Genomic DNA, 25,879 nt, shown 5'->3' with positions numbered 1-25,879 from the left:
CGTGGATTGTATCTACAGTTATTTTTCATACTGGGTATTAAAACTGAGAAATGTTCAAAATGTTATTTTGAACCAAGACAACACAGTATTCTGTTTCCACATGCATCTAAGGGACATTTCAGCATTTCTAAATAACTATTTATTGGATGATAATGAGGTTACAGCTACCCTAATAAGTACAACCAAAGATAGCTAGTTTTTTAAAAAGCACAGAAATACTGAAAACAAACTGATTAATCATTACAAATTATACATACTGATACTCTAAACCTACTACCAAAGGAAAAAAAAAAAATCACATTCTAGCTGATTCCGACTCATGGCCACCCTACGTGTTAAGAGTAGAACTGAGCACCGTAGGGTTTTCTTGGCTGTGGGCTTTACCAAAGCATGTCTCTGGGCCTTTCTTCTGCCATGCAGCTGGGTGGATTGGAACTGCTGACCTTTCAGTTAGTAGTTTGATAGCTGTTATGGATTGATTTGTGTCCCCCAAATACATATGTTGTAAATCCTAACCCCCTATACCTGTGGTTATAATCCCACTTGGGACTGAGTTTTCTTTGTATGTTAATGAGGCAGTATTAGTGTAGGCGTTTTCCATTTCTTTGGAGATACAAAAACAACAGATTAGGCAAAAAGAAAAAATCAGAGATGGGAAAAGATAGATGCCAAGCCACAAGAAGATCTCAGAGGAACAGAAGGGACAAGGGCCTTCCTCCAGAGCTGACAAAGAGAAAGCCTTCCCCTAGAGCCTGAATTTGGACTTCTAGCCTCTTAATTGTAAAAAAATAAATTTGTTTGTTAATGCCACCCACTTGTGGTATTTTTGTTATCGCAGTACTAGATAACTAAGACAGCAGCAGAGAGCTAACAGTTCGCGCCATTCAGGTACCCCCTAAAACTTACAAGCGTTGAAAATACTAGAAAACCCAAGAATGCACATGCAGGCATTCTATTTGCAGACAGAATGATGACATCATTACATGTCAAATAGCCTCTGGAAATCATTGTACATTCATGAGAGAATGAGAATGAAAAAAAGCAAATCATATCTTATTATCTTATTGGAAATACTTTTGACCTCGGAGACCCCTTGAAAGGATCTTGGAGACGTCCCCCAGACTGAGACCCAATCAGATAGATCAATTGTAATGTCTCGTTCCATTTCCTATACTTTACTAACAAAGTGTATTTGAGTTTGAGACCGTAAAACTTTTGAATATTTTATTCCCGTCCCGGGACTACAGTTTGAGAACCACTGACCTGAGGTGATCACAAGACGTCTACCGAATGAAACCCAAAGCGAAAAGCCCTGGACGCGCGGAGGGCACTCTGCTTAGCCCTGAGAACTGAAAATGCTCTCCTGAAATCGAGTCTAGAAACGAATCTAAACCGGCCACCTCCTCCGCCTAGGCGGGGCGGGAGCTGGCGGCGGCGGCGGCCGGGCGGGCGGGCTGGCCCAGGGCTGCGGGCAGAACCCACGCGGCTGCGAGAGCGAAGCGCGGCCGCCCGGAGACACCACCCCACCGCCGGCTCGCCGCAGGTAGGCCGGCCCGGGAGGAGGAGCGGGGTGGGGCGGGCGCGACCAGGTGCTCTCCAGGTAGCCGCCTCCTCCGCTCCCTCGGCTCTGCTCGGCGGTCCCCCAGGAGCCCCACAGCTAGCCGAACCGCGCGCGTCCCCAGGTCTGCCTGGGCGCCCCTCTGAGGACCGCAGGCGCTTCCCTGGCCCGAGCGCGGGGTCACCCCGGGCCTGCAAAGAACCGGGCCCAAAGCGTCGCCGAGATTTGGGGGGCGCCGGAGACGGAGGGCCTGGCGGCCGCAGGGACCACCCAACAACGGGGCTCCGGCCCCGGGGCAGCAGGAACATGTGCCCGGGGCTGCAGGTGCGGGCCTGGCGGGGAAGGGGTTTCTCGGAGGGGGTGTCCTCGGGGTCGTGCCCGGCAGACACAGCCGGATTCGAGCGCAAGGAGCGGCGTCACCCACTCGGTGGTTGACTAGGTTACGGGGCACCGCACTTGACCGCAGGCGTTCTTGGGGGCTCGCTTTCCAAGGGTGAGTAGGTCCTAGGAGGCCGAAACCGGCACGGGGCGCAGTTGCGCTGTGGCTTTGAGCACAACAGGTCGGTGACTCAAATCTCACAGAAACTCGAAGTGCTGAGCCAGGGGCTTTTTTGACGTGTTTTTTGTTTTAGTTTGTTTGACAGTTGCCAGACTATGTTTAAACTTCTGGTTCTACTCAGCCACCTGTCCATAGTTACCTTCGCATTTCCTCATTGCACAAGTCCAAAGGATCCCAGGCATGCGAAAGAAGAAGGTAAGCATGGCTTCGGTTTCGGAAAAAAACTTCCTGGAAACTGGAGTTGCATTCCAAGAAAGTGTAGTATTTGAAATTGCATGCTCCCAGCAATTACAGCTGCACTAAAATATGCTTAGTTTAATTTGTGGTTCGTTTGGTAATGTGGTTTTTTTGTGTTTTTTGAACTACAGTTGATACAAATTTATTTCTGTGAGTTTCCTTTGATAACTATGTATTAAGACCTGGTTTGTGGTTAACTGAATGAAAAGCTGTTTCAGCTGCTGAAAATCAGTGAGTGCCTTTTTGTTTTGTTTTGTTTTTTTAGATGAGGCTATGTGGTAATTATGATGAGGATAATTACTTATTCTTCATGGAAAGATGGATCTAGTCTGGACTTGTTGTGAGACCCTGGGTAAATTACTTAATCCCTTTGTGTTTGAATTTCCTCACTGGTAAAATGATGGGGCCGAGAAGCAGAAAGGTCTCTGAGGTCCTTTTGGCTTTAAATTGTCCAAACTTTGATTATCTGGATAAAGGCAGAGCTTGAGAGGAGCATAGGTTTTGGGACTTGCTGACCTAGAATCCCACACCTTGTGTGTTGCATTTTGCAAACAAACTAGTTCCAGCATCTTGAACCTGAGCCCCACATTTTAAAAGTCTAACCTAGAAAAACTGGAGGAGAAAAAAAAATGGCTTTTAGATCTCAGTTCCTTCTCCCTGTCTAGTCCTTGTGCTTTTTGGCCTAGTGCCAGCATGGTAGATCTACCTCTGCACACATTCCTGTCCCTTATCCCATCTTCATCAGAGCCTACTCTCAGCTCATTTTCGTTTGGGAAGGCTCTGTTACACTGATACTCCTGGCTGACTTATTAATGATTAATACAGCTTAGTGTGTTAAACCTCCTCAGGGTGTGTGTGTATGTGTTAAGATAAGACAACACCTTTAACACAAAAGAATTAAACACTGATGGTAGAATTCTTCTAGGCAATTGGATAGGCTAGCTAGTGGGACAGGGAGACATTTTGGAAGGGGACCCTTCTAGGTACCTTCCAAGTATAAGTTAATGTATAAGGCGATGGCTCATATTCAGTAGGACTAGATGCTGCTCCCCAAAATGATTGTGAGTATAGTCATTCATTCACATGATACAAGCACAAAAGACACTCCCAGGACATCACAAAATGTGAACGGAATTTAGAGGTCATGCTTGAGCGGGGAGGGCTAGAGATATCTGTGGGAAGGGAACAAATTAGCTGCAAAGCTAATTCGTTCATTAAAGCTAATTTGTTCATTTAGTAACCATTTTATGAACGCATACTATGTGCTGGGCCTTATGCTGGGTCCCGGAGGTGTAGAAATGAAAGTGGTAATACCTGCCCTGGAGGACCTCTTCACCTAGTGGGGGTGGCAGGGTGTAAACAGATAAACTCCATAAATTCTGTAACAGAGGTAGGAACAGAGGGCTCCTAGAGCAGAGGAAAGAGTAATCTTGGTAGAGTTGTATTACACAGAAGCCAGTGCTCTCTACCTGCAAATGGAATATAATAAGTTGAGATATGAAAACTAACTGGGAAAAGAAGGGACCCTGGGATAAATTTTGATGAAGTAAGAGAGTAGAGCTAAAATGACTTAAAAGATGCTTATTTAGAAAACATGAGGAGACAGGGGAGAGGACAAGAATGGAATATCGGGGTTGGTGGATTTGAAAGAGTGGAATACATAGACAGCCTCTTGGGATAATCTAAGATGGGAGAAAATGGAGATAGGAAAAGAATCTGAGGAGCCAGATAAAAAAGGGCAAAGACCCGTATATCCTTCAGCTAAGACCACAGGGAAAATGGGAGGACTCCGCAGAAGCCAAGGAAACCCTAAGAGCAGGGAAGTTTGCTTATTTTCCACTAGAAGCAAATTCAGAGTTACTTAGAACCCGAATAGCAAAGGGCAGTATTTCTCCTGAGATCATAAGGAAGGCAGGAAAAAGTTTGATCTGGCACTGAAGAGTGAAGTCTAAGGTTACCCGCTGATGGACTGAATCAGAACTTTCATACTCAGAGGTGTGACAAAGAGCAACCCTTGGAAGACACTTTTAATACAGGGGTAAGGACATTTTTTGGCATAAATATCATTTTGAGAAAACTAAAAATGTTTATAGCTGTCTTTTATTTTTTCCCTTCAAGTTGACAGTAGCTTTATGGAGGCCATGGTGGAGGGTATTTTTAAAAGTCAGATGACAGACTTGAACAGAAGAATTTTATTGCTTTTTTAGCCAATAAAAGTTAAGAATCTGAGTATATCGGAGAAGTACCAAGACAGAGATGGGTTTCTAATTCTCCATGCTGAAATTAGACTTCATGCAGTAAACATAGCTAAGTTAGGCAGTCTGTGGTTTAAACCTACACCAAGTCGAGAGTCATGAGACCAAACAAACAAAAAAAAAAACAAACCTGTTGTCATCGAGTCAATTCTGCCTCATCACAACCCTATAGGACAGAGTAGAACTGCCCCCATAGAGTTTCCAAGGAGTACATGGTGGATTCGAACTGCTGACCTTTTGGCCAGCAGCTGTGGCACTTAACCACTATGCCACCAGGGTTGAATTGCCTCAGCTGAAAGACTTTAGGTCCTTCCCACTATAGTAAAGTTGAGTTCATTCATTTAGTCAGTAAGTAATTTTTGAACACCTCTTAGGTGCCAGGTACCAACATCCATGCTTTTGTGGAACTTTCCTTCAAGTCAGGGTAACACAGTAGTAACAAATAAGTAAAGCCTATAGAACTGGAAATGGTGATAAGTGCTGTGGAGAAAAGCAAAGTACAGGAGGGGAGAGGGCACACCAGAGGTGGGTGAGAGAACAGCTGCGGTCAAGAAGGTCCTCACTGAAAAGGTAACGTTGAACAGAATCCTGAAAGAGGTGAGAGAGGGAACTGAAAGAAGAGATTTCCACTCCCAGGAAACAGCAACTGCAAAGTCAGGAGAGAAATGGGCGTGTTGGTTACAACAGAGTGTGTAGCTGTAATAGAATGCAGTTACTACAGAGCGTGTGAGGGAAAATGACAGGAGATGAGGTCAGAAAGATAAGGGGTGGGGCCAACAATTACTCAAAAGCAAAGATGTGAAGATAAGGGGGCAGGGAGACTAGAGTACTGGAAAGGGAACAAACAACACAATCAAAAAGAATTTTGACACATTGTGATAAATGTAACAATTGTCACTGAACAATTTGTGAGGAAATTGTCAAATGGGAACCTAACTTGCTGTGTAAACATTCACCAAAAACACCATCAAACATTATTAAAAAAAAAAAAAAGATAAGGTTGGGAGCCAGATTATGTAGGGCCTGTGGGTCATTGTAAGTGCTTTGCCTTTTACTCCAAGGGAGATAGGATTGCTACTAGAAGGTTTTTAAAAAAGTAGGAACATAGTCTGACTTACCTTTTAAAGGGATCACTCTGGCTGTCATGTTTAAAACAGACTGTATGGGGAGCAAGGAGACCATTTAGAAGGCCATTTGCAGGAATCCAGGTGAGAGATAATGAAGGCTTGCACCCAGATGGCCGGATGGCAGTGGTGGAGGTACTGAGAAGTGTTGGATTCCTGCTGAATTTTGAAGGTAGAACCAGTAGTGCTGTTGTGTTGCCTGGTTGTGCTTTACTGACTGGGAGTAGGAGGAAAGATAACAGAAATATTTCATCACGCTGATCCCTCTAGCCTCCGTTTAGAATATTTCTTAAAACAACTATCCCCAATTATCCCATTCCAGCTTCCCTCCTTGGTTCAGATAGCCTTTATATGCTAGACACTCTAGAACAGCACTGGCCAATAGAAATACAGTGTGAGCCACATAAATAACTTAAAATTTTCTAGTTACCACATTAAAAACGGTAAAAAGATATAAACCCATAAAAACAAACCCACTGTCGTCAAGTTGATTCCGACTCATAGCAACCCTATAGGACAGAGTAGAAGCCCCAGAGAGTTTCCAAGGAGCACCTGGTGGATTTGGACTGCCGACCTTTCGTTTAGCAGCCATAGCATTTAACCACTACGCCATCAGAGTTTCCCAAAAAGATATAAGTGAAATTAATTTTAATGATGTATTTAATTTACCCCAAAATACCATCATTTCAACGTGTAATCAATATAAAACATTACTTATAAGATATTTAACGTTCTTTTTTCCATACTGTTGTTGTGTGTTGTCAATTCCAACTCAAAACTACTATGTGACAGTAAAACCACCCAATAGGGTTTCCTGGGCTGAAATCTTTATAGGCCAGGTCTTTTCTCCCAGGGATCTGCTGGGTGGGTTCGAACCTCTGATCGTTTGGTTAGCAGCTGAGTGCTTAACCATTGTACCACCAGGGTTCCTTTTCCATACTAAATATTTGAAACTTGGCATGTATTTTACAGCACATCTTACATGCAGAGTACATTGTCGTTAGTTGCCAGGGAGTTGATAAAAAAAACCCAAACCCACTGCCGTCGAGTCGATTCCGACTCATAGCAACCCTATAGGACAGAGTAGAACTGCCCCATAGAGTTTCCAAGGAGCACCTGGCAAATTCCAACTGCCAACCTTTTGGTTAGCAGCCGTAGCACTTAACCACTACGCCACCAGGGTTTCCTGGGAGTTGATAACGCGTCTTAATTCGGACTAGCCACATTTCAAGTGCTCAATAGCCATATGTAGCTGGTGGCTACTGTATTGGACAAAACAGCTCTAAAAGATTCAAACCTATTTGGGAAGATGGTTAACTGGTAGGAAAAAAATAAAACATCTTGGACATGACATGGCTGTTCTCAGAGGGCTAAGAATAAACGGCAACCTGAGGTCGCTCGTGTATCAGCATTATCTTCCAAGCCATGTTCTCTCAACAATTCTGAGCTGTCTTTCGATTGTGTAGTTCAATATATTCTTCCTTTAGTGTAAGTTAGCAGTGAGAAATACCAAGACTTACATTCTGTTATGCTTTTGATGGATAGAGAGCTTCTGAATTCCAATCTCAGTAATGTAATCTGAAGCAAAATCGCTTAAGCTTTGTTTGTGTGGCACCAAAACAAGTTTAACATTTGTGGGTTGTTTTTTAAATACTGCCATGGTGGGAGGTTTTGGTTTTGTGTCAACCTGTGCTTAACCCTGTCGCTTACCGTTTACCTCCCCAAGGAGTCTTGCAGGGAGGGAGGGGAACGGGGAACTACTCCTTTGGGAAGGGCTGAATGTGTTTTAATTAATCTGATAGTTAGCTTATGATTTTATTTATAAGTTTTAATATAAACTTGAATATAAAAATGTTAATATAAATGTACTAGTTTATAATTTTAGAACTTAAAGAGATCTTAATGATCATTTAGTTCAATTCCCATATTTTACAAATGAGGAAATGGCAATCCGAGAGATAAGTGACTTTTCTCAGGATACATAAGCAAATAGCTAAGTCAAATCAAAATTAAGAATCCCTGTCTTCTAATTCTCAGTCCAATACTCTTTCCGTTACCCCTCACTAATTATTCTCAGTCAGGATAACAGGGAACCAACCGTTTAGAAATAGAATAGCCTGGCTTGTCATTTCCAGTCATACATTGCTTAACGTCCACGATATGTTCTGTGAAATACAACATTATGTAATTTGAACCTTGTGTGAACACCATATTATATACAGGCAGTCCCTGGGTTATGATGAGTTTCATTCCTAAATCAGTTGTGAAGTCGAATTTGTATGTAAGTCAGAACCGTTAGGTATGGTTCGTATCTAATGTCAGTATAATGTTTGTCTTGGTATATAGTATGTAATGTACCTATCTGTGCATAAAAAACATTAGAAAAACACTTCCAGATACACTAAAACATCTTTAACATAACAATACAGTAATAATGTTTTGATGCATATCGCAAAGTAGCTCCCATTTGTTATTGTGAACCATTGTAACTACCTCGAATTTTTAATATAATAGGCTTTACGGGGCTTGGGATCATGGACATATATGCAGTCGGACATTGCCCTAATGGACATTTTGCGGCACGTGACTGTATTAGAAAAGTAATTATCTGGAGGGAAAAGTGATGTTTAAATAATTTTTGTTTGTGTTAATATTTTTGTACATAACTCCAGTATGCTCAGGAATTATGCTAATATTTGTATTTCCTATTCAGTAGAAATTATTCTAAGTGAAGTTACTTCTTTTTGTTGAAATTTAAAACCATACAAGCAAGTTAGATACAATTTAGCCACATCAAGAGAACGATCACTTTTTCCACAATGAAAATGAATTTTCTCTTTTATCAATATTTGAAATCCTTTTATTTATCAGTCTTTAGATCAAAAGAAGAAGCAAACTTTTTCATACATCGACGCCTCCTGTATAATAGATTTGATTTGGAACTCTTCACTCCCGGTAACCTAGAAAGAGAGTGCAAAGAAGAACTTTGTAATTATGAGGAAGCTAGAGAAATTTTTGTGGATGAAGATAAAACGGTAATTTGGTTCATTATGTTAAATTGGCTAGAAAAGTATTAAACTGTACTTAAGCGACACTTTCAGTTACACTTTTATGTTTTAAACAAAATCAGGGCTGACTACCTGTTACCTCTACTTCCTTAAAATACTTATTAACCTGTTTAGACCTGGTTTTGTACTTTATTAACAGAGTTTATAGTAATTAGCAAATTATTAACTGTGCTGTGATTTTGTAGGTTTAATATTTATTATGTTAAAAAACTATCATGATGCAGAGTGAATTAAACTTCAAATATTACTTGAGCCAGTCCTCTGACTTCGGCAGATTTGCTGTTACTCGTTGCCATCGAGTTGATTCTGACTGATGGCGATCCCATGTGTGCAGTATAGAGCTGCTCTTCAGGGTTTTCAAGGCTACAAACTTTGGAAGCAGATTGACAGGCCTTTCTTTTGAGGCACCTCTTAGTGGGTTGGAACTACCAACCTTTCAGTTAGTAGGAAAGCACTTAAGCGTTTTTGCCACCCAGGGGCTCCTTAGGTTTAGGCTTCAATTATTCAAGCCTTAGAGGATTTCTCCTATCTGAAGAACCATAGAGCTTCTCTAGAGGTAGAAATGACCTTACCTTTTTTTAATTACCTGCATTTATATCTCAAGCATTAATTGACAACCTACTATGTGTCTGGCACTGTACTAGGCACTGAGAATACAAAATATATAGCCCTTGCTTTTCAGGAATTTATCATTTGGTGAATTTTTTTTTTTTATATCTGTGTAATTTACTTAAAATGTAATTAAATTGTATCTGCTAATCTTGTTAAGGTGAAAAACAGGTAGCCAGCACCATTCCTGTTATAATCTGGCATATTCTTAAAAAAATGTTAAATGACCCCAAATTTTTACTTTTACATTAAGTATCCCCAGCTCTTTTTTCCCTTCCTTGAGAGTTCCGTTTTACTCTTTAGTCAATAAGACCTCTCTTGGTTTCTTTTTCCAAATGCAGATATGCCAATATGATGAAACCAAATTCTGCATTCTTCCGTAGAAAATCCCCTACAAGTATTTGCCACATCTGTGAGAGAGGGAAAACCAAGCAAACTTTGTAGTTGTGCCTCTTGGGATTTTATTCTGTTTTTCCACAATCCATTTTCTAATTTTATCATGGTTCCTTAAAAACAGCTTTGATTCTCTCTCAAGAGCTGTCTCAGGGTTGTTTTTCTAAATCAGTAAATACCTTTCAATAAAACCTGGCAAACTGAGGGCCCACCTAATGTAGAAAGATTTGGACTCCTTGTCTTTGGGGAACATGACAATGGCTCCACAGCCTCAACTTCCAGCTTTGGTACTTTCATCAACCCTCTCTAATGTGATATTTTCCATTACTCCACACCAATTATTCTCAGTCAGGATAATTTGGGGAGCCAACTCTTTAGAAATAGAGTAGTCTAACTTGTCATTTATTGGAAAAATAATTATCTGGAGGGAAAAGTAAGTGATGCCTGAGCAGGGGCTCCAGGCAGGTGAGGGGAGAATAGCAGGATATAATAACAGAAAGTTGGGAATGGCAATAATCCCCTGACCAATTCCAGAGAAGGCACAGGCAGTTGTGGGTGGTGGTGCTTTAATTAGAATGAGTCACACCCTCTGGCTTGAATAAACTGGTATCCTACCCTTGCACATGCCAAGAGTTTACCACCCTTAGTCTTGGTCCATTGAGATCAAATAAAGTAATAATAAAGAAATTAAATAAACTTGGAAATTTTACCTTTTTCACAGATGAAATTTTGGCAGGAGTATTCAATTAAAGGACCGACAACAAAATCAAGTAAGGCAAGAACTGATCAAATTTAATGTTTTTCTCACCCTCTCTCTATTGTATTACATTTAATCTTATTGTTTGAATTTGGTTGTTGCTCAACATACATACCTTATAAATCCAAGGAGGACTTCTTAATTATACACTGGGCCATCTAAGACAGAGAAGGCCGTATTCATCTATTTGCACACTGAAAATCAAGTTTGGTGAGATATTAGGGAAATGAGATGATAGGCTTAAAGCTGTTTTAAACAACTCAGCTAAGTCAAGACTTGCACAGAATATCAGTAGGACTCAGTTTTCAAGTAGTAAACTCTTTTTTAACTGTTTATTTCCCCTATTTACCATTGCAAATGAAGGAGATGCTTATGCTAGATGAATTAAGATAGTTGGATAGAATTAAGTAACTGCAAGAAATGGAAATCCCAGTGGTGTAGTGGTTAAGTGCTGCAGCTGCTAACCAAAAGGTTGGCAGTTCAAATCCACTGGGTGCTCCTTGGAAACTCTATGGGGCAGCTCTGCCCTGCCCTATAGGGTTGCTGTGAGTCAGAATTGACTTGACAGCAATGGGTTTTTGTTTTTGTTTTTTTTTAGAAAAGGGAGATCTTTATCTCATCTGGATTGTTCATCTCTAGGTGCTTTTTAGTTGGTTTTTTTTTTTTTTTTAATTTTTTTGCCAGCTATTCTTTTATTCCCCTTAGGCAGGGCTCCAGCTATAAGGGAGATTGTATTACATAGCTACACTGAAGTTGCTTAACAAATTTGTCTTAAAAATTATTATTAAATATGTCCAGTTGAACAAAAAATATATCTATCCCACACAGTGTTGAATATTATCCATTTAATATGACCTGTTTAAAATAAATGAAAATTTTAATTACCATAACTAGGGCTTTTAGGAAGTGTCATTTAAAAATTTCTCAGGTAATGTGTCTAGCACAAAGACTTTTTTTTTAAATCAGTAACTTTCTTATTTGTAAAATATAGTTATTTTTCATCAAAATGTTATTTGTTAACATGTAATTGGTTATCATTATTTTTTTTTTAATGATGTTCGACATTTCCGCATTCTGCGGGATCACCTTTTTTTTTTTTTTTAAATTGAACTTTAGAGTTTTACAGAACAAACTAGCTTCTCATTCAACAGGTACACATATTGTTTTATGACGCTGGTTAACAACCCCACGACATGTCAACACTCTTCCTTCTCGACCTTGGGTTACCTTTTACCAACTTTCCTGTCCCCTCCTGCCTTCTAGTCCTTGCCCCTGGGCTGGTGTGCCCCTTTAGTCTTGTTTTGTTTTATGGGCCTGTCTAATCTTTGGCTGAAGGGTACACCTCAGAAATGACTTCATTAATGAGCTAAAAGGGTGTCCAGAGGCCATAGTCTCAGGGTTTCTCCAGTCTCTGTCAGACCAGTAAGTCTGGTCTTTTTTTGTGAGTTAGAATTTTGTTCTACATTTTCCTCCAGCTCTGTCCAGGACCCTCTGTTGTGATCCCTGTCAGAGGAGTCACTGCTGATAGCCGGGCACCATCTAGTTGTACTGAACTCAGTTAGCACAAAGACTTTTTAAAGAAATCAATATTAATTATTAAGTGCTTAATAGTGTGCTTGGACTCAGTGTTAAATGTATTGAAACCACATGTGGTGCTTTTTAGTTGTTATAATTGTTATCTTAATAATTTCTCTTAAGATGATAACAGAGAGAAAATCGACGTTATGGGCCTTCTGACTGGATTAATTGCTGCTGGAGTACTTTTGGTTATCTTCGGATTACTTGGTTACTATCTTTGTATCACAAAGTGTAATAGACAGCGACATCCAAGGTAAGTACCAAGCAAAAATATTTAATTCACCATTATACATTCTATATTACTATTTTTTAATGGATCAAGCAAATGGCTGACTTTTTTTTTTTTTAAATAAACTTTTTACTTTGGAATAATTCCAGATTTACAGGAAATTTGAAAAGACAGTAGACAGTGTCTGTATTCCTTTCACCCAGTTTCCCCCATTGTTAACATCTTACATTACCATAGTGCATTTGTCAGAACTAAGAGACCAACTTCAGTGCATTACTATTAACTAAATTCCGGATGTTTTTTAGATTTCACCAGTGTTTACATTGGTGTGCTCTTTTTGCTCCAGGATCCAAATAAAGGTACCATATTGCATTTACCTGTCATGTCTCTCCAGTCTTCTCTGGTCCATAACCATGTCTCAGTTGTTTGGTTGCCTAATTTAACATAAATGAGATAATCATGCTATTTCTTAGGTCCTTCAAAAGAATACAGAAAGCTTTACATGTGTCAGCTTGATTTTTTTCAATATTTCCTTCTTAAGCAGGAAACAAGGAACCCTGGTGGCACAGTGGTTAAGCATCCGGCTGCTAACTGAAAGGTTGGCAGTTCAAACCCACCAACAGCTCTGTGGGAGAAAAGACCCAAGGAGATCTGCTCCTGTAAAGATAACCACCTAGGAAACCATATGGGGCAGTTCTACTCTGTTCTGTAGGGTCACTGTGAGTCATAATTGACTCAGCACACATCCAGAGGCAAGAAGTCCCATAGTTTACTCTGCATCATACAGTTAATAGAAACAAGTAGAAATCGTGTAACTGGCTTTTTAATTCAACTATTTTTATTGATACTTTCAATTAAACAAAAATGAATAAAATATAATGGTTACCACTTGAGGATAATAGCACATTAATAAAGTGCATTGAGATTCACAAAAGCCATAGTTTTTTGCATAAGAGATCCTCAACACCCTTATTAAAAAGGGCTGATTTTCTTCCCAATAATTATAGATATCTAAGTATAGAAATAACCTAATCAAAAAAGCTCCAGGCTGAACAGGCTATTAGAGATTGATATTGTTTATATATCCTTACTCACACTTTTTTTTTTCACACTTTCAAGTTCTGTGAGCAAGCTCGTGGCGGTAACCAGATGTACTCTTTTGTGATAGGTTAGACATTTAATTTATCTTTTCTGCAAATGGGTGGTGTTTTTGTACCTTTCCAATAAAATATAAAATATTCTTTTTTATTCTATTAGAAGACTTTGTATCTTCAAAGTTAAGGATCACTTTCAACTCATATTAAGTAAAATTTAAATTCTACAAACAACAGACCTATAGTCTTCAAAAAATATCAATATCATAAAACACAAAGGAATGCTGATGAACTAACTATTCCAAATTAAAGTAAAGAGACATGATAGCTAAATGCAATGTGTGGTCCTGGACTGGGTCGTGAAGCAAAAGATAAAGTGCTATAAAGAACTTTGGGGTAAATTCACATATGGACTGGCTATTTAGATATTAGTATTGAACCAGTGTTAAATTTCCTGAATTTGAAAACTACTTTAAGATCATTTGAAAATGATCTTAATGATATAATGGCTCTAAAATTTCATTGAGGGAGAGTCATGGTAAAAAATAAAAATAATTAAAATAACGTAGCATCAAAAAATTATGTTTATTTGGTTGAATTTTTAAAACTTTTGTCCATTTTAAAAGAGGATTATACAACTGCTCAACTCTAAATGCAATATACAAGTAGACCTTTATGTAACCAGAAGGCTTGAATCATAACTCTTCTAATTAATTGGAGTCAGGCTGTTCTTAATTATCTCACAGCAAATAGAAATAATACGATATATGGAGGAAAGGTTCTCATGTTAGTTCTGCCATTATTTAGCTCTGAGTTTGAAGCAAATTCCTTGATTTTCTGAGCTTTGCTCATCTGTGAGGTGAAGGGAACAATCTCTGATTTCTCTCAAAGTTCCCTAATTCCTCATAAAGTTCCATAGTATTCTTTCCTTAAGAATGACTGTTATGCCCTTGATTATTAGTTTATCAAAATTAGAGTTTCTGAAAGTTTACTCATTAAAAAAAGAAACTTTTGCATATATGTGCACCTAAATGAAATTAGTAAATGTAAAAGATACATATTTTTTCTGAAATTTAGTACAAGTATTTTTCTTAAAGAAGGTTTAAAGTAAGCAGTTTCATTTCATCTGCCATGAATCACTTAAAAATCATTTGTTACAATGGGAGTATCTGAAAATGTATTGATAAAGGAGATGAAGGTCTTTAAATAAATTTTATTCTATTTTGTGCCTACAAAAATAACACAGGTATGTTATTTAAAAGTTCAAATATTATGGAAAGATATATCAAAAGTGAAGGTCCCCACAATTCTGCTTTTCAGAGATAACTGCTATTATGAATTTGGTGTCCAGATTTTTTTCACACATATACTATCATATTTTATGACTGTAGAAAGAAATGTCTGTTTGCAACTTGCCTTTGTCAAGTAACAACATGTCTTAGATATATTTCAAGTGCCATACTTATAAGTCATTAAGAGAGTCTCTCCAAATTTTTTTATTGCAGCATTTCATTTGTGTTTCCTACAGTATTTTTTACTCCAAAATGTAATAAAATGTGATTCCTTTCTAAAACACATTCATCTTAACACAATATCTGTTTGTGGGAAGAGAACAAGGGATATTATTTCTACCCCAGGTGAAGCCATAGTAATAGTGGTTGAGCGTGTACACTCTGGAGCCAAACTGTTGTTGCTGTTCAGTGCCATCGAGTTAGTTCCAACTCATAGTGACTGTCTTAGTCATCTAGTGCTGCCATAACAGAAATTCCACAAGTGGATGGCTTTAACAAAGAGAAATTTATTTTCTTACAGTCTAGTAGTTTACAAGTCCAAATTCAGGGCGTCGGCTCCAGGGGAAGGCTTTCTCTCTCTATCAGCTCTGGAGGAAGGTCTTTGTCCTTAACCTTCCCATGGTCGAGGAGCTTCTCAGGCACAGGGACCCCGGGTCCAAAGGACACGCTCTGCTCTTGGTGCTGCTTTCTTGGTGGTATGAGGTCCCCAAGTCTCTGCTTGCTTCCCTTTCCTTTATCTCTTGAGAGATAAAAGATGGTGCAGGCCACACCCCAGGGAAACTCCCTTTACCTGAGTAAGGGCGGTGATACAATCCCACCCTAATCCTCTAAACATAAAATTACAATCACAAAATGGAGGACAACCACAGAATGCTGGCAATCATGGCCTAACCAAGTTGATACACACATTTTTTGAGGGATATAATTCAATCTGTGACAGTGACCCTGTGTACAACAGAATGAAATGCTGCCCAGTCCACCTAGCCAGAATGCCTGGGTTTGAGTTCTTGGTACCAAGCTATTTGACTTTGGGCATGCTATTTAAATGCAGACTCCACCTCAGTTTTCCCATAAGTAAATTTGGGATAATAATTGGAGCTACCCCATTACATCGTTCCAGTTAGCTTCCTTGGAGGATATGAATTTTGGAGAAAATTAACAGGGAGAATGTTTCAAGAAGGTAGAACTACAGGAGCAAAGGTGGGTACTATCAAGGCCCATGTAGGAAGGATAATCAAAATAGTCTTAACCAGGGATTTACGAGCTCTGATGAAGTGTATGAGTGCCTGGGGAAATCAATGGAATGCCAGCTATAGGGAATTTACATTTGAGTTGCCAGACACGAAGGACCACTTACGCAGAGGGTTAAAAGGAAAAATGGTCTTTGAGAAAAGATTTCGAGAACAGGACAATGTACTAGGTCTTAGGAACACAGAGGTGAGTAAAGACATAGAAAGTGCCTGCCCCATGAAGTTTACATTCTGGTTTACTTAAGTAATGTGTACTAGAGCAGGGAGGAACTGGAGAACAGAGGAAAGTCAGTAAGGGTGCTAGTGTAGTAATTCAGCTGTGCGGTCATGAGTCTGGAATTGGTCTTGATGAAGAATCTGCAGGACTTGATGCCTGATTAGAAAGAACTAGGAGATGCTGAAAGAATGTGAGTTGAACTTAAGCTTCTGTAAAGGAACAGAATATATGTGTGTGTGTGTGTGTGTGTGTGTGTGTATGAAACCCTGGTGGCGTAGTGGTTAAGTGCTACAGTTGCTAACCAAAAGGTTGGCAGTTCAAATCCACCAGGCACTCCTTGGAAACTCTATGGGGCAGTTCTACTCTGTCCTCTAAGGTCACTGTGAGTTGGAATCGACTCGACGGCAACAGGTTATTACATGTTTATATATATATATATATATGTATAAAACACGTAACAACCCTATAGGACATAAAGAACTGCCCCATAGGGTTTCCAAGGAGTGGGTGGTGGATTCGAACTGCCGACCTCTTGGTTAGCAGCCCAGCTCTTAACCATCGTGCCACCAGGGCTCCTGTTAGTTCTTAGGGGCTGTCAAGTTGATTTTCAATTCATAGCAACTCCATGTGACAGAGTAGAATTGACCCCACTGGGTTTTCTAGGCATATATATGTAGGAAACCCTGGCGGCATAGTGGTTAAGAGCTACATCTGCTAACCAGAAGCTTAGCAGTTCAAATCCACCAGGCGTTCCTTGGACACTCTATGGGGGCAGTTCTGCTGTGTCCTATAGGGTTGTTATGAGTCAGAATTGACTTGATTTCCATGGGTTTATATATATACATATTCACACACACACATTTTTAAAAAATACCAACCCAGTCGCTGTCAAGTCGATTCTGACTCGTGGTGGCCTCGTGTGTGTCAGAGTAGAACTGTGCTGCCTGGGGTTTTCAGTGGTTGATTTTTGGGAAGTAGGTCACCAAGACTTTCTTCTGCGATATCTCTGGGTGGACTCAAACCACCAGCGTTTGGGTTGGAAGCCAACTGTGTTAACTGCTTGCATTACCCAGGGCTATACACACACACACACACACATACACACACACTGGGAGGAAGAAAAACTAATTTGGATTTTGACAGAATAAAGTGGCATTTTAGAGATAACGAGAAAAGATAGACGTTTAGGGCTACTGATGTGGAATTGACATGTATCTGTTGGATGATTAAAATGAGAGTAGGCAAGTTCTTTGCGTGTGCTGAAAGGACAGAAACTTAAAGAATGTTTGCAGTAAGGCACTCAGGTGGTGCAGTGGTTAAGAGCTTGGCTGCTAATCAAAAGGCTGGCAGTTTGAATCCACCAGATCCTCTTTGGAAGCCCTACCGGGCAGTTCTACTCTGTCCTATAAAAAAAAAAAAAAAAAAAATAGGGCACTATTAATAGAATCGACTCCACAGCAACAAATTTGGGGTTTTTTGGTTGACAGTAAAGATGCAGAAAGAAGAGGAGGAGCCAACAAAGAGGGCTGAGGACAGAGACAACATTAATTGTAATTCTAGCTTCAAGCTGGAATTCCTGAAAAGCTTACTGAGGCATTATGTGACCTATGAGTGTGGACTAAGGATTTGTCAAAGGCCTCTGTAAATCCAGTAAAAATTTTGAGAAGTGAGACAAAATAAGAAAGAATTTATTTAATATTTCTTACACCACTATCTTTTAAGCTGACCGACCTCTATTAATTTCCCTTATTTAACAGACAGGAAAAGAGCTGGGTCTTTCCATTTTCTAGGATCTTTGACTAAGGTTTTATTCAATGTGGCTTCCTCCACAAAAGTAGCCCTGGTAGGGCAGTTGTTAGAAATTTGACTGCTAACTGAAAGGTTGTCTGTTTGAACCCACCAGCTGCTCCATGGGAGAAAGATCTGGCAGTCTGTTTCCAAAAAGATTACGGCCTTGGAAACCCTTTGGGGTAGTTCTCCTCTGTCCTATAGGGTTGCTATGAGTTGGAGTCAACTTGATAGCAACAGGTTTGTTGTTTTGATTTCCTCCACAAGCTGGGATTGTCTTGGAAACTCACAGGTTAATGAAGAAATACGCAAAAATTGTTTTTGGAGACTCATCTTGCCTTTTATCCTTCTTTTTACCCCATTCATACCCTCCAGTTTAATAATGGTGTTTGAGGTCTATTCTATGATAAAAACCAAAATCAAACCCGCTGCCATCGAGTCCATTCTGACTCATAGTGACCCTATAGGACAGAGTAGAACTGCACCATAGGGCTTCCAAAGAGCAGCTGGTGGATTTGAACTGCTGACCTTCTATGATGGCACAGTGTGCTCGTGCCTGACATCTTCTCTTTTCTCCCATTTTTCTTCATTTTTCTCCTTTTCTGTACCACAACTATCTTCCTGCTGCATGTCTCTGACTCATTTCCTACCTTCTTCCCTGCACAAGAAGCTAAGCAGCATTCAGACAGAGGGAACAAAGTGCTATGTTCATGCATGCCTTCTGCGTATGTTATTGCAAAATAAGAAACTCTGGACATCTCTGATTTTAAAAGTTAGATTAATTATACTTGATGTTTGTACCCTAGAATGCTTTATAGCTCACGGATCATTTTTATATATATCCATTGTCTTCCTTTGATCCTCACAGCAACAATTCCCCATTTCAAACTAGGTTGACTAGACATTCTCTTATGTTAGGATCGATTTTTAAATATTTACTAAAGTACTTTTCATCTATTGTCCCAAGAAATTCTTCAGCAGAGTTATTTGTTCTCTTTCTATATTTTGCAAGTCTGGAAGTGGCAGAGGGCAAGGGAATATTTGAAAAAGAAAGGAGTAAAAAAGAAGACCATTGTGAGAAACATTTGCCTCATTTCTCTGAAAAACATGCCAAGAAATGGAAGACAAGATCTTTTCATTTCTTAGTTCTTAGATTTTGTGGAGAAAAATAAGCATAACATATTGCCCGTGTTTTTGAGATATTATCAGTGCATACTTTCTCATTTCAATCATTTAAGGTGTGGGATGCATAAAAAAACACTGTGTGGATATGTAATAACTTTGGTATAATACATTATTTCTATTTGTTAAAATCTTAACGTCAACATGGAAACATTTATTTCTTCAAATGAAAATATCTGCCTCTCCTGTTCAGGATAAGCAAATAAAACTTTTCATCACAAGCTAATGAATGTGGCAAGTGACTGGCCTACCCTGAATGCATTCCAGATTTCTGACAGAGGAGGAATTGTGTTGAGCCCTCTAAGTAAACGTGTGATCCTCTCAGTCACCTCTCAACTGTTAAAGGGCTGATTATCCAGTTCCTAGATTTACACAGAATTTTGCTTTTCTTCTCTCTCTGTAATTTTTCTCTCCCTCCCTCCAACTTCAGATCACATTATTTCTTCCAAAGGAAAGAGACGTTCTAAATCACAAATTGACTGATTTAGTTTTGTAAAAGATTATCGTATTTTGAGTCTGCTAAACTCTTTCTTGGAGCCCTGGTGGCTCAGTGGTTAAAAGCTCTGCTGCTAACCAAAATACTGGCAGTTTGAATCCACTACATGCTCCTTGGAAACCCTGTGGGGCAGTTCTTCTCTGTCCTATAAGGTCGCTATGGGTCAGAATCAACTAGACAGCAACAGGTTTGGTTTTTGATAAACTCTTTCTTAGTAGGAAGAATATTGTAAATATTGACTAAAGGCTGGGGAAAACCTATAAGTTTTAATTATCTTATCTTACATAACCAAATCTATATGAGGTTAAGTTCTGCCTAGAAAATTCATAGAAAGCCAACTTCATAGTCTAAACAGATCAACTGAATAATTTATAATTTACAGGTGAGAAGAGAAAGTGTAGGCTCAAAACACCAGACCCAAGATGCATTTCCACCTTCATTGATGAGTGTAGCTGGCAAGGTTTTGTGAAAATGCTGGGACTGAATGGTTGTTGTTGTGTCAGCCCTACAGGACAGAGTACAATCGTCCCATACAGTTTCCTAGGCCGTAATCTTTATGGGATCTGATCTCCAGGTCTTTTCTCCTGCGGAGCTGCTAGTGGGTTTGAACCACTGACCTTTCAGTTAGCAGCTGATCACTTAACCATTGCGTCATGAGGGCTCCTTGGTAGAGAATGAAGTAGGCCGTATTAAATATATATATATATATATATATAGGGTTAAACCCAGTGGAAGAGGGAGGAGACCAAATTCAGAGAAAGGAAACAGTAACAGTGAAATCACAGAGGCTGAGAAGTCATTGCACATTCGGGGCAGTATAAAGAGGCTGCTTGGCAAGGGCAGAGGGCTATAAAAAATAAGGTGAGGCCAGAATAAAGGAGGCTTTGAAAAGGAGGCAAAGGAGTGAAAAGTAGGCTGCAGGTTAGACTTTTGAGAAGAATGACATGATAAAAGTGCTGCTTAGGAAAGATGGACAGGGCAGCAGGAGTGCAGGAGGGAACATAGGAGAGAAACCAGCATCAGCTGTTGTGATGATCTCTATGCCATCTATTCCCTCAGCTTGGAGCTGTGCCGCCTGCCAACAAGCCTGGTTTGGGTTTCACACCATACTTTCAGAAAGTTTTAATTCAGGAGGTGGAGAATGGGGAATTGGCATGTTTTCCATCCTTATTTTAGTGTAGCAGACCCTGCTAGATGGTTTGCATACAACATTTTATTTAATCCACACAAAACAATTCTGGTGAGATAGCTATTATTATCCTCATTTTAAAGAGGAGGAAATGGAGACTTGAATTAGGTAGTAATTTGCCTTTGGCCACCAACCAAAAAAACCAAACCCGTTGCTGTTGAGTCTATTCCTATTCATGGTGACCATGTGTTTAAACTTTAAACAGACTAGAACTGCTCCATAGGGTTTTCTTGACTGTAATCTTTATGGAAGCATATCTCCAGGCCTTTCTCCTGTGGCCTGCTAGGTGGGTTTGAACCTTCAACCTTTAGGTTAGTAGTTGAGCACAAACAATTGCCCAACCCAGGGTCCTTTCTTTGGCCACATAACTATGAAATGGCACAGTCAGGTTTCAAACCCATGTCTGACTTCAAAGCTCTTGATCTTTTCACTATACCAAGACTTTCTGAGTTTGTGAGTTAAATAAAACTGTTGTTCTCTTAATAAGTTGTATTCAATTTTTATCAAAACAGTCCTGGATTTTCTAATATTGCCATCTTAACCTAAAAGTGCTGCCTTTCGTAAACCTTTATTTTTTCGTAAACCTAAATGCTGTCTCTTTGTGTAGTTCTTCAGCCGTCTACGTAAGGAGAGGCAGGCACACTCCCTCCATCATTTTCAGAAGACCTGAGGAAACCATCTTGTCTCCATCGCCACCTTCTGTGGAGGACACAGGATTACCTTCTTATGAACAGGCAGTGGCACTGACCAGAAAACACAATGTTTCGCCACCACCTCCGTATCCTGGGCCAACAAAAGGGTTTCGGGTATTTAAAAAATCTATGTCACTCCCATCTCGCTAAGCCCAATCTTGCCATCTTGGTGGTATAGGGAATTTATGTTACTTGAACGGTTCATTCTCCCTGAATCAAAAAAGACATGTCAGTCCAGCCCTTTATGACAAACTGCAGGGAGCAAAGGAGGAATAAGCACTGTACTGGATCATGGAAGTTCTGTCTGCATCTTAGACCTGAACTTGATCATTATCAGCTTGATAGGAAACTTCAACTCCTTAGCCTTGCAGTTAAGAGCAAAGTGCTTTTTCATAAAGTTTGTTTTAATGGTTCAAAAAAATCTGTTTTATTGATGGCATAGTTACAACTGGTGAATAATTTGTATCCTTTTGTACAGATAAAAGTTGTAGACCTCTTGTGTTGAATATGAAAAAATGTAAGAATTTTTAATCATTAGATTATTCCTAGTCATGATATTGGACTCAATCTTTATTGGGATTTGTTTTTGGTTGGAGATACTTCATAGAATTTGATGTTTCAATATAAATTGGTGACCTTAATATAATCGTTTGGTTTTTTATTTTAAATTATTGCATAGCATTTACCATACTTTGTAGATTTTAGTTGTTAGCCGTTGTTATCAGTCATATTTCATTATGGGGAATGGGGTTAGTAGTTTTCTTTTAAAAAAAAATGCTACTACTTGACATGGAGTTATTTCTTCAGAGAGTACAGGGTTGCAATGGCAAGAATTTGCAAGGAGTGCTACGCTATCAAATAAATAATTGGGCCTCAGATCTAGGAGTGACTAGAACTTGATACAGTTGCCCATATTCACTCATCTTTTAGAGCTAAATTATCTGTGTAAAACTACATGCAATTATCTTGAAAATGATTTGAACTCTATACATAATACTTTGAGAATCTGGAAAAAATAATTTTCTGCTACTAAAAAATATTGATTAAATTTACCATCAACCTCTTGCATCTGTTAATATGTCTGAACACAAAAGAAAAACATCCTAGATAATCATTTTAACCTATACTGTGTTCTTTGAACCTTATATATGACCAGTCTCTCCTCAAGAATATAATAGAGTATAAGCTATAAACCTCTGAAGTGAGTGTGTATGTATACCAAGTTATGTGGGTAGGCTTGTGTGTCTGTGTGTGTATGTGTATATACGAATTTATTTCCACTTTGAAGAAGGGCAAGAAAGAACATGCCTCTGAGAAATGGGATAGAAAATTCTATTCTCGATGTTTTTGCCAGGTATTGCATTTTCCTATTATTTAAGATCATTGATAAAACTTTATTTTGTTTTATAATTTTTACAGGGGTGAGACTGAAAGCCACATGGATTTGATTATTCCTTCCGAGTTAAATGTTTAGGCAGTATAAACCATATTACAGTGCATGTGTGATATGCTTAAGACAGCACAGTCTTAAGGCAGATAAAAGTAAGATCTTAATCATTACAGACAGCCAAAGAGTATCAGACTCTCTTTAGGTGCTTGTTGCAAATAAGTCATCTAGCAACATCTAGATTTAATTAGGAAAAGTGGTCTGTTTAAAGCCACCCACAGTACCTATAAAAAGTCTGCTATTAATCATTCCTTGGTTTTACATAAGCACTTTTTCTCATGTAACTTTGCACTTTGCACTTACTTTAAACCTCTCTAAAAGGTCAGAGGCAAACTCCACCTTGCTCACATTGTAATAATCAGATTAAGACATGAAACGATATCTCGCCCAAAATCTAACAGGTTGGTGAGAACTGGGGTTAGAATAAGCGAGCACACTTTTTCAGTTCCATCTCATGCCCATAGAATGACACTGTCTGAAATTATGAAATCTGGGGATCTTATTACTTAATTCTAAGTTAGAGAAATTTACAAGCATTTGTCATATCCATATCTATATCTGTATCTTGGGCTAACAAATATATTGATAATCTTTTACAGAATCATAATTTGAAAAATCCCCTGAATTCATTTATGCCCATAAACTCCCAAAAGCCTAACTGCAATTCTAGCTTCAGAACCGGTGACACCACCCCCCTCACAGCAGTCTAAATGTGTCATCTGCCATGATTTAGGGTACTGCTATTGCTCTAGCTTGAATGAACCTAGAATTTATTATGAAGATTGTAAAATCACTGGTATTTATAGAGCATCCAATGTCAAGTTCATGATACTTCAAGTATAAAAGAGAAAATGTGATATAACCATAATTGACAAATGCTATTTTTTTTTCATATTGGTTAAAAGGAAAATATTTTAATTTAAAATCACTGTTATATATTTCTATCTCATTCATTTTTTTTGTATTCCTATTGTGCTTTTGGTGGATTTTTGGTTTTGTTTGATCTGTTTTGTTTGTGCTTCTTCCCCAGGCAATTGATTAGTGTTAACCATTAAATCTGTTTTGACACAACAAGGTTTTATATATATATTTAGAACAGTTTTCCCCTCTAATAAAATCAGAAAATGAATGCAATCTGGTATAAAAAGGAGATTGGACATTTATAAGTTTTATCTTCAGGAGGATAGATAATTCTATATGGAATATTCTCTTTTCAAAAAGAAAAAAAAATCATAAAGAGAACACAGATTCTGTGACCGTTGCAAATATTTGCATATTTTAATAATGTGCCCTCTGAGTGAATACACAGGGGTGTAGCCTCTCAGAACAATTACGGACTCTAGAACAACAGTGGCCTCCATTTCTTAAATTTCCTGTTTCCTTCTAAAATTCTAATCAATTTTTTCTATTTCTCAGATAATTTATGTGTGTGTATACTTTTCCTATATGTACAAGAGAATTTTTTATTTCTAAAAGATTTGCTAGGTCCAGTAGGTCTGAATATTTGACATGAGCATTGTACTGTTTTAAACAATTATCTATATGAGATCAAATTGTAAACAGTAACTCTAAAACATAGATGACACATTTAGTGGGCAGTGAGTTTAAGCCAATGGTGGTGAAACAAACAATATGGGTAGAGATAGAGAAAATGGTGACACAAGAAGAAGAATGTAACCAGTGTTACTGAATTGTACATGTAGAAAACTGATGAATGGATGTGTGTTTTGCTGTGTATATTTTCACCTAAATTAAAAAAAGATTTTCCAATACTTAACAAAAACTCAGTTTCATCGGCTTATTGGTTTTGTTTTGATCAGATGTGAGTTAAAAATCTTATTATTTGATTTGAAATGTATATGACATTTACGCTGTTACTGGAATGTCTAGCATTTCTCTAATTTTTAAAAATTTATATTCTTCCGTAGATTCTGCCTGTGTGGTCATTTTGGAACATGTGTGACAGATATTGATACCTTCAATCTTCTCTGTGTATTTCCTCCAACCCTTTTTTTGTTGCTTAAAATAGTTCCCTAACAGTTTAAGGTAGTCTAGTACAAATATACCAATATTTTTACTATCTGAAAAAGAGCAGTGCATATACTTTTCCTAAAGCCTTGATTGTGTTTTGATTCTAATGAATTTCCTTTTATATACACTCTTATATATGTAAATAAACTTTAAGGGCATTTTATACTAAGTGAATATTGCTTGTTGTTTTATTTAAGCATTCTCCTTCCTTAAATAATGGCATACAATGATTCATAATGCCATTATATGAATTAAATCTGAACAACACATTGCCTGTCTTCTAAACAGTGTTTACAGTATGGTGTTGCTGAGCATATCTTTCACCCAGTGGAGCTAGCATTCTATCTACACAATTTAGGTGCAGCTGTGAAAGTGCTATTTTCTTAAACACAGTTTTAATATTTATTGTCTGTCTCCAAATTTGTTTGAGACAAACTTAGAACATTCCTAAAACTGAATTTATTTCTGTGGTCTATATCTGTATATAATTGAAAAATCAGAAAATAATAATAATATTATGCTAAATTATAAGAGTAACGTAGTACTTCCAGCTTAAGAGAAACCCAAAGACCCATTGCCATGGAGTTGGTTCGGGCTCAGCGACCCTATAGGGCAGGATGGAACTGCCCCATAGGGTTTCCAAGGCTGTAAAGATTACAGACTGCCACATCTTTCTCCCACAAAGCAGCTGGTAGGTTTGAACCGCCAAACTTTTGGTTAGCAGCTGAGCGTTTAACCACTGCACCTTTAAGAGAAACGCATTAAGTAATGTTAAGTTTCATAACACAAATGAACATGGATTATTACAAAATATTACTTACTTCATGTTAAACA

General features: G+C 38.6%; 1 protein-coding gene across 3 annotated transcripts; it reads left to right on the top strand.

Moving 5' to 3' along the window:
* The first annotated feature begins 1,459 nt into the window (after nt 1–1,459).
* On the top strand, nt 1,460–25,337 carry PRRG4 (proline rich and Gla domain 4). 3 transcript variants are annotated; one of them, XM_064288323.1, is made up of 7 exons: nt 1,460–1,543; nt 2,191–2,312; nt 8,605–8,768; nt 10,525–10,573; nt 12,259–12,391; nt 21,483–21,681; nt 24,943–25,222. In XM_064288323.1, the coding sequence occupies exons 2-7, from the start codon at nt 2,213–2,215 to the stop codon at nt 24,985–24,987; spliced, it is 690 nt and encodes a 229-aa protein (XP_064144393.1). In that variant the 5' UTR covers nt 1,460–1,543; nt 2,191–2,212; the 3' UTR covers nt 24,988–25,222. The 3 variants fall into 3 exon arrangements, with proteins under 3 accessions (XP_064144393.1, XP_023406526.1, XP_064144392.1); XM_064288322.1 differs by lacking the exon at nt 1,460–1,543 and adding an exon at nt 5,767–5,905 and having other exon boundaries at nt 24,943–25,337; XM_023550758.2 differs by lacking the exon at nt 24,943–25,222 and having other exon boundaries at nt 21,483–22,691.
* Nucleotides 25,338–25,879: the final 542 nt, after the last annotated feature.

Source organism: Loxodonta africana, chromosome 7 (genome assembly GCF_030014295.1).
Source record: "Loxodonta africana isolate mLoxAfr1 chromosome 7, mLoxAfr1.hap2, whole genome shotgun sequence".
NCBI lineage: Eukaryota > Metazoa > Chordata > Mammalia > Proboscidea > Elephantidae > Loxodonta > Loxodonta africana.
This window is presented reverse-complemented; position numbering and strand designations above follow the sequence as displayed.

What these genes read in the sequence shown, in the direction of transcription:
- PRRG4 (XM_064288322.1), top strand. An exon ending in ATTCCTGCTGAATTTTGAAG is followed by an intron (nt 5,906 to 8,604) that starts GTAGAACCAGTA and finishes TTTATTTATCAG; the next exon opens with TCTTTAGATCAAAAGAAGAA. An exon ending in AGGACCGACAACAAAATCAA is followed by an intron (nt 10,574 to 12,258) that starts GTAAGGCAAGAA and finishes ATTTCTCTTAAG; the next exon opens with ATGATAACAGAGAGAAAATC.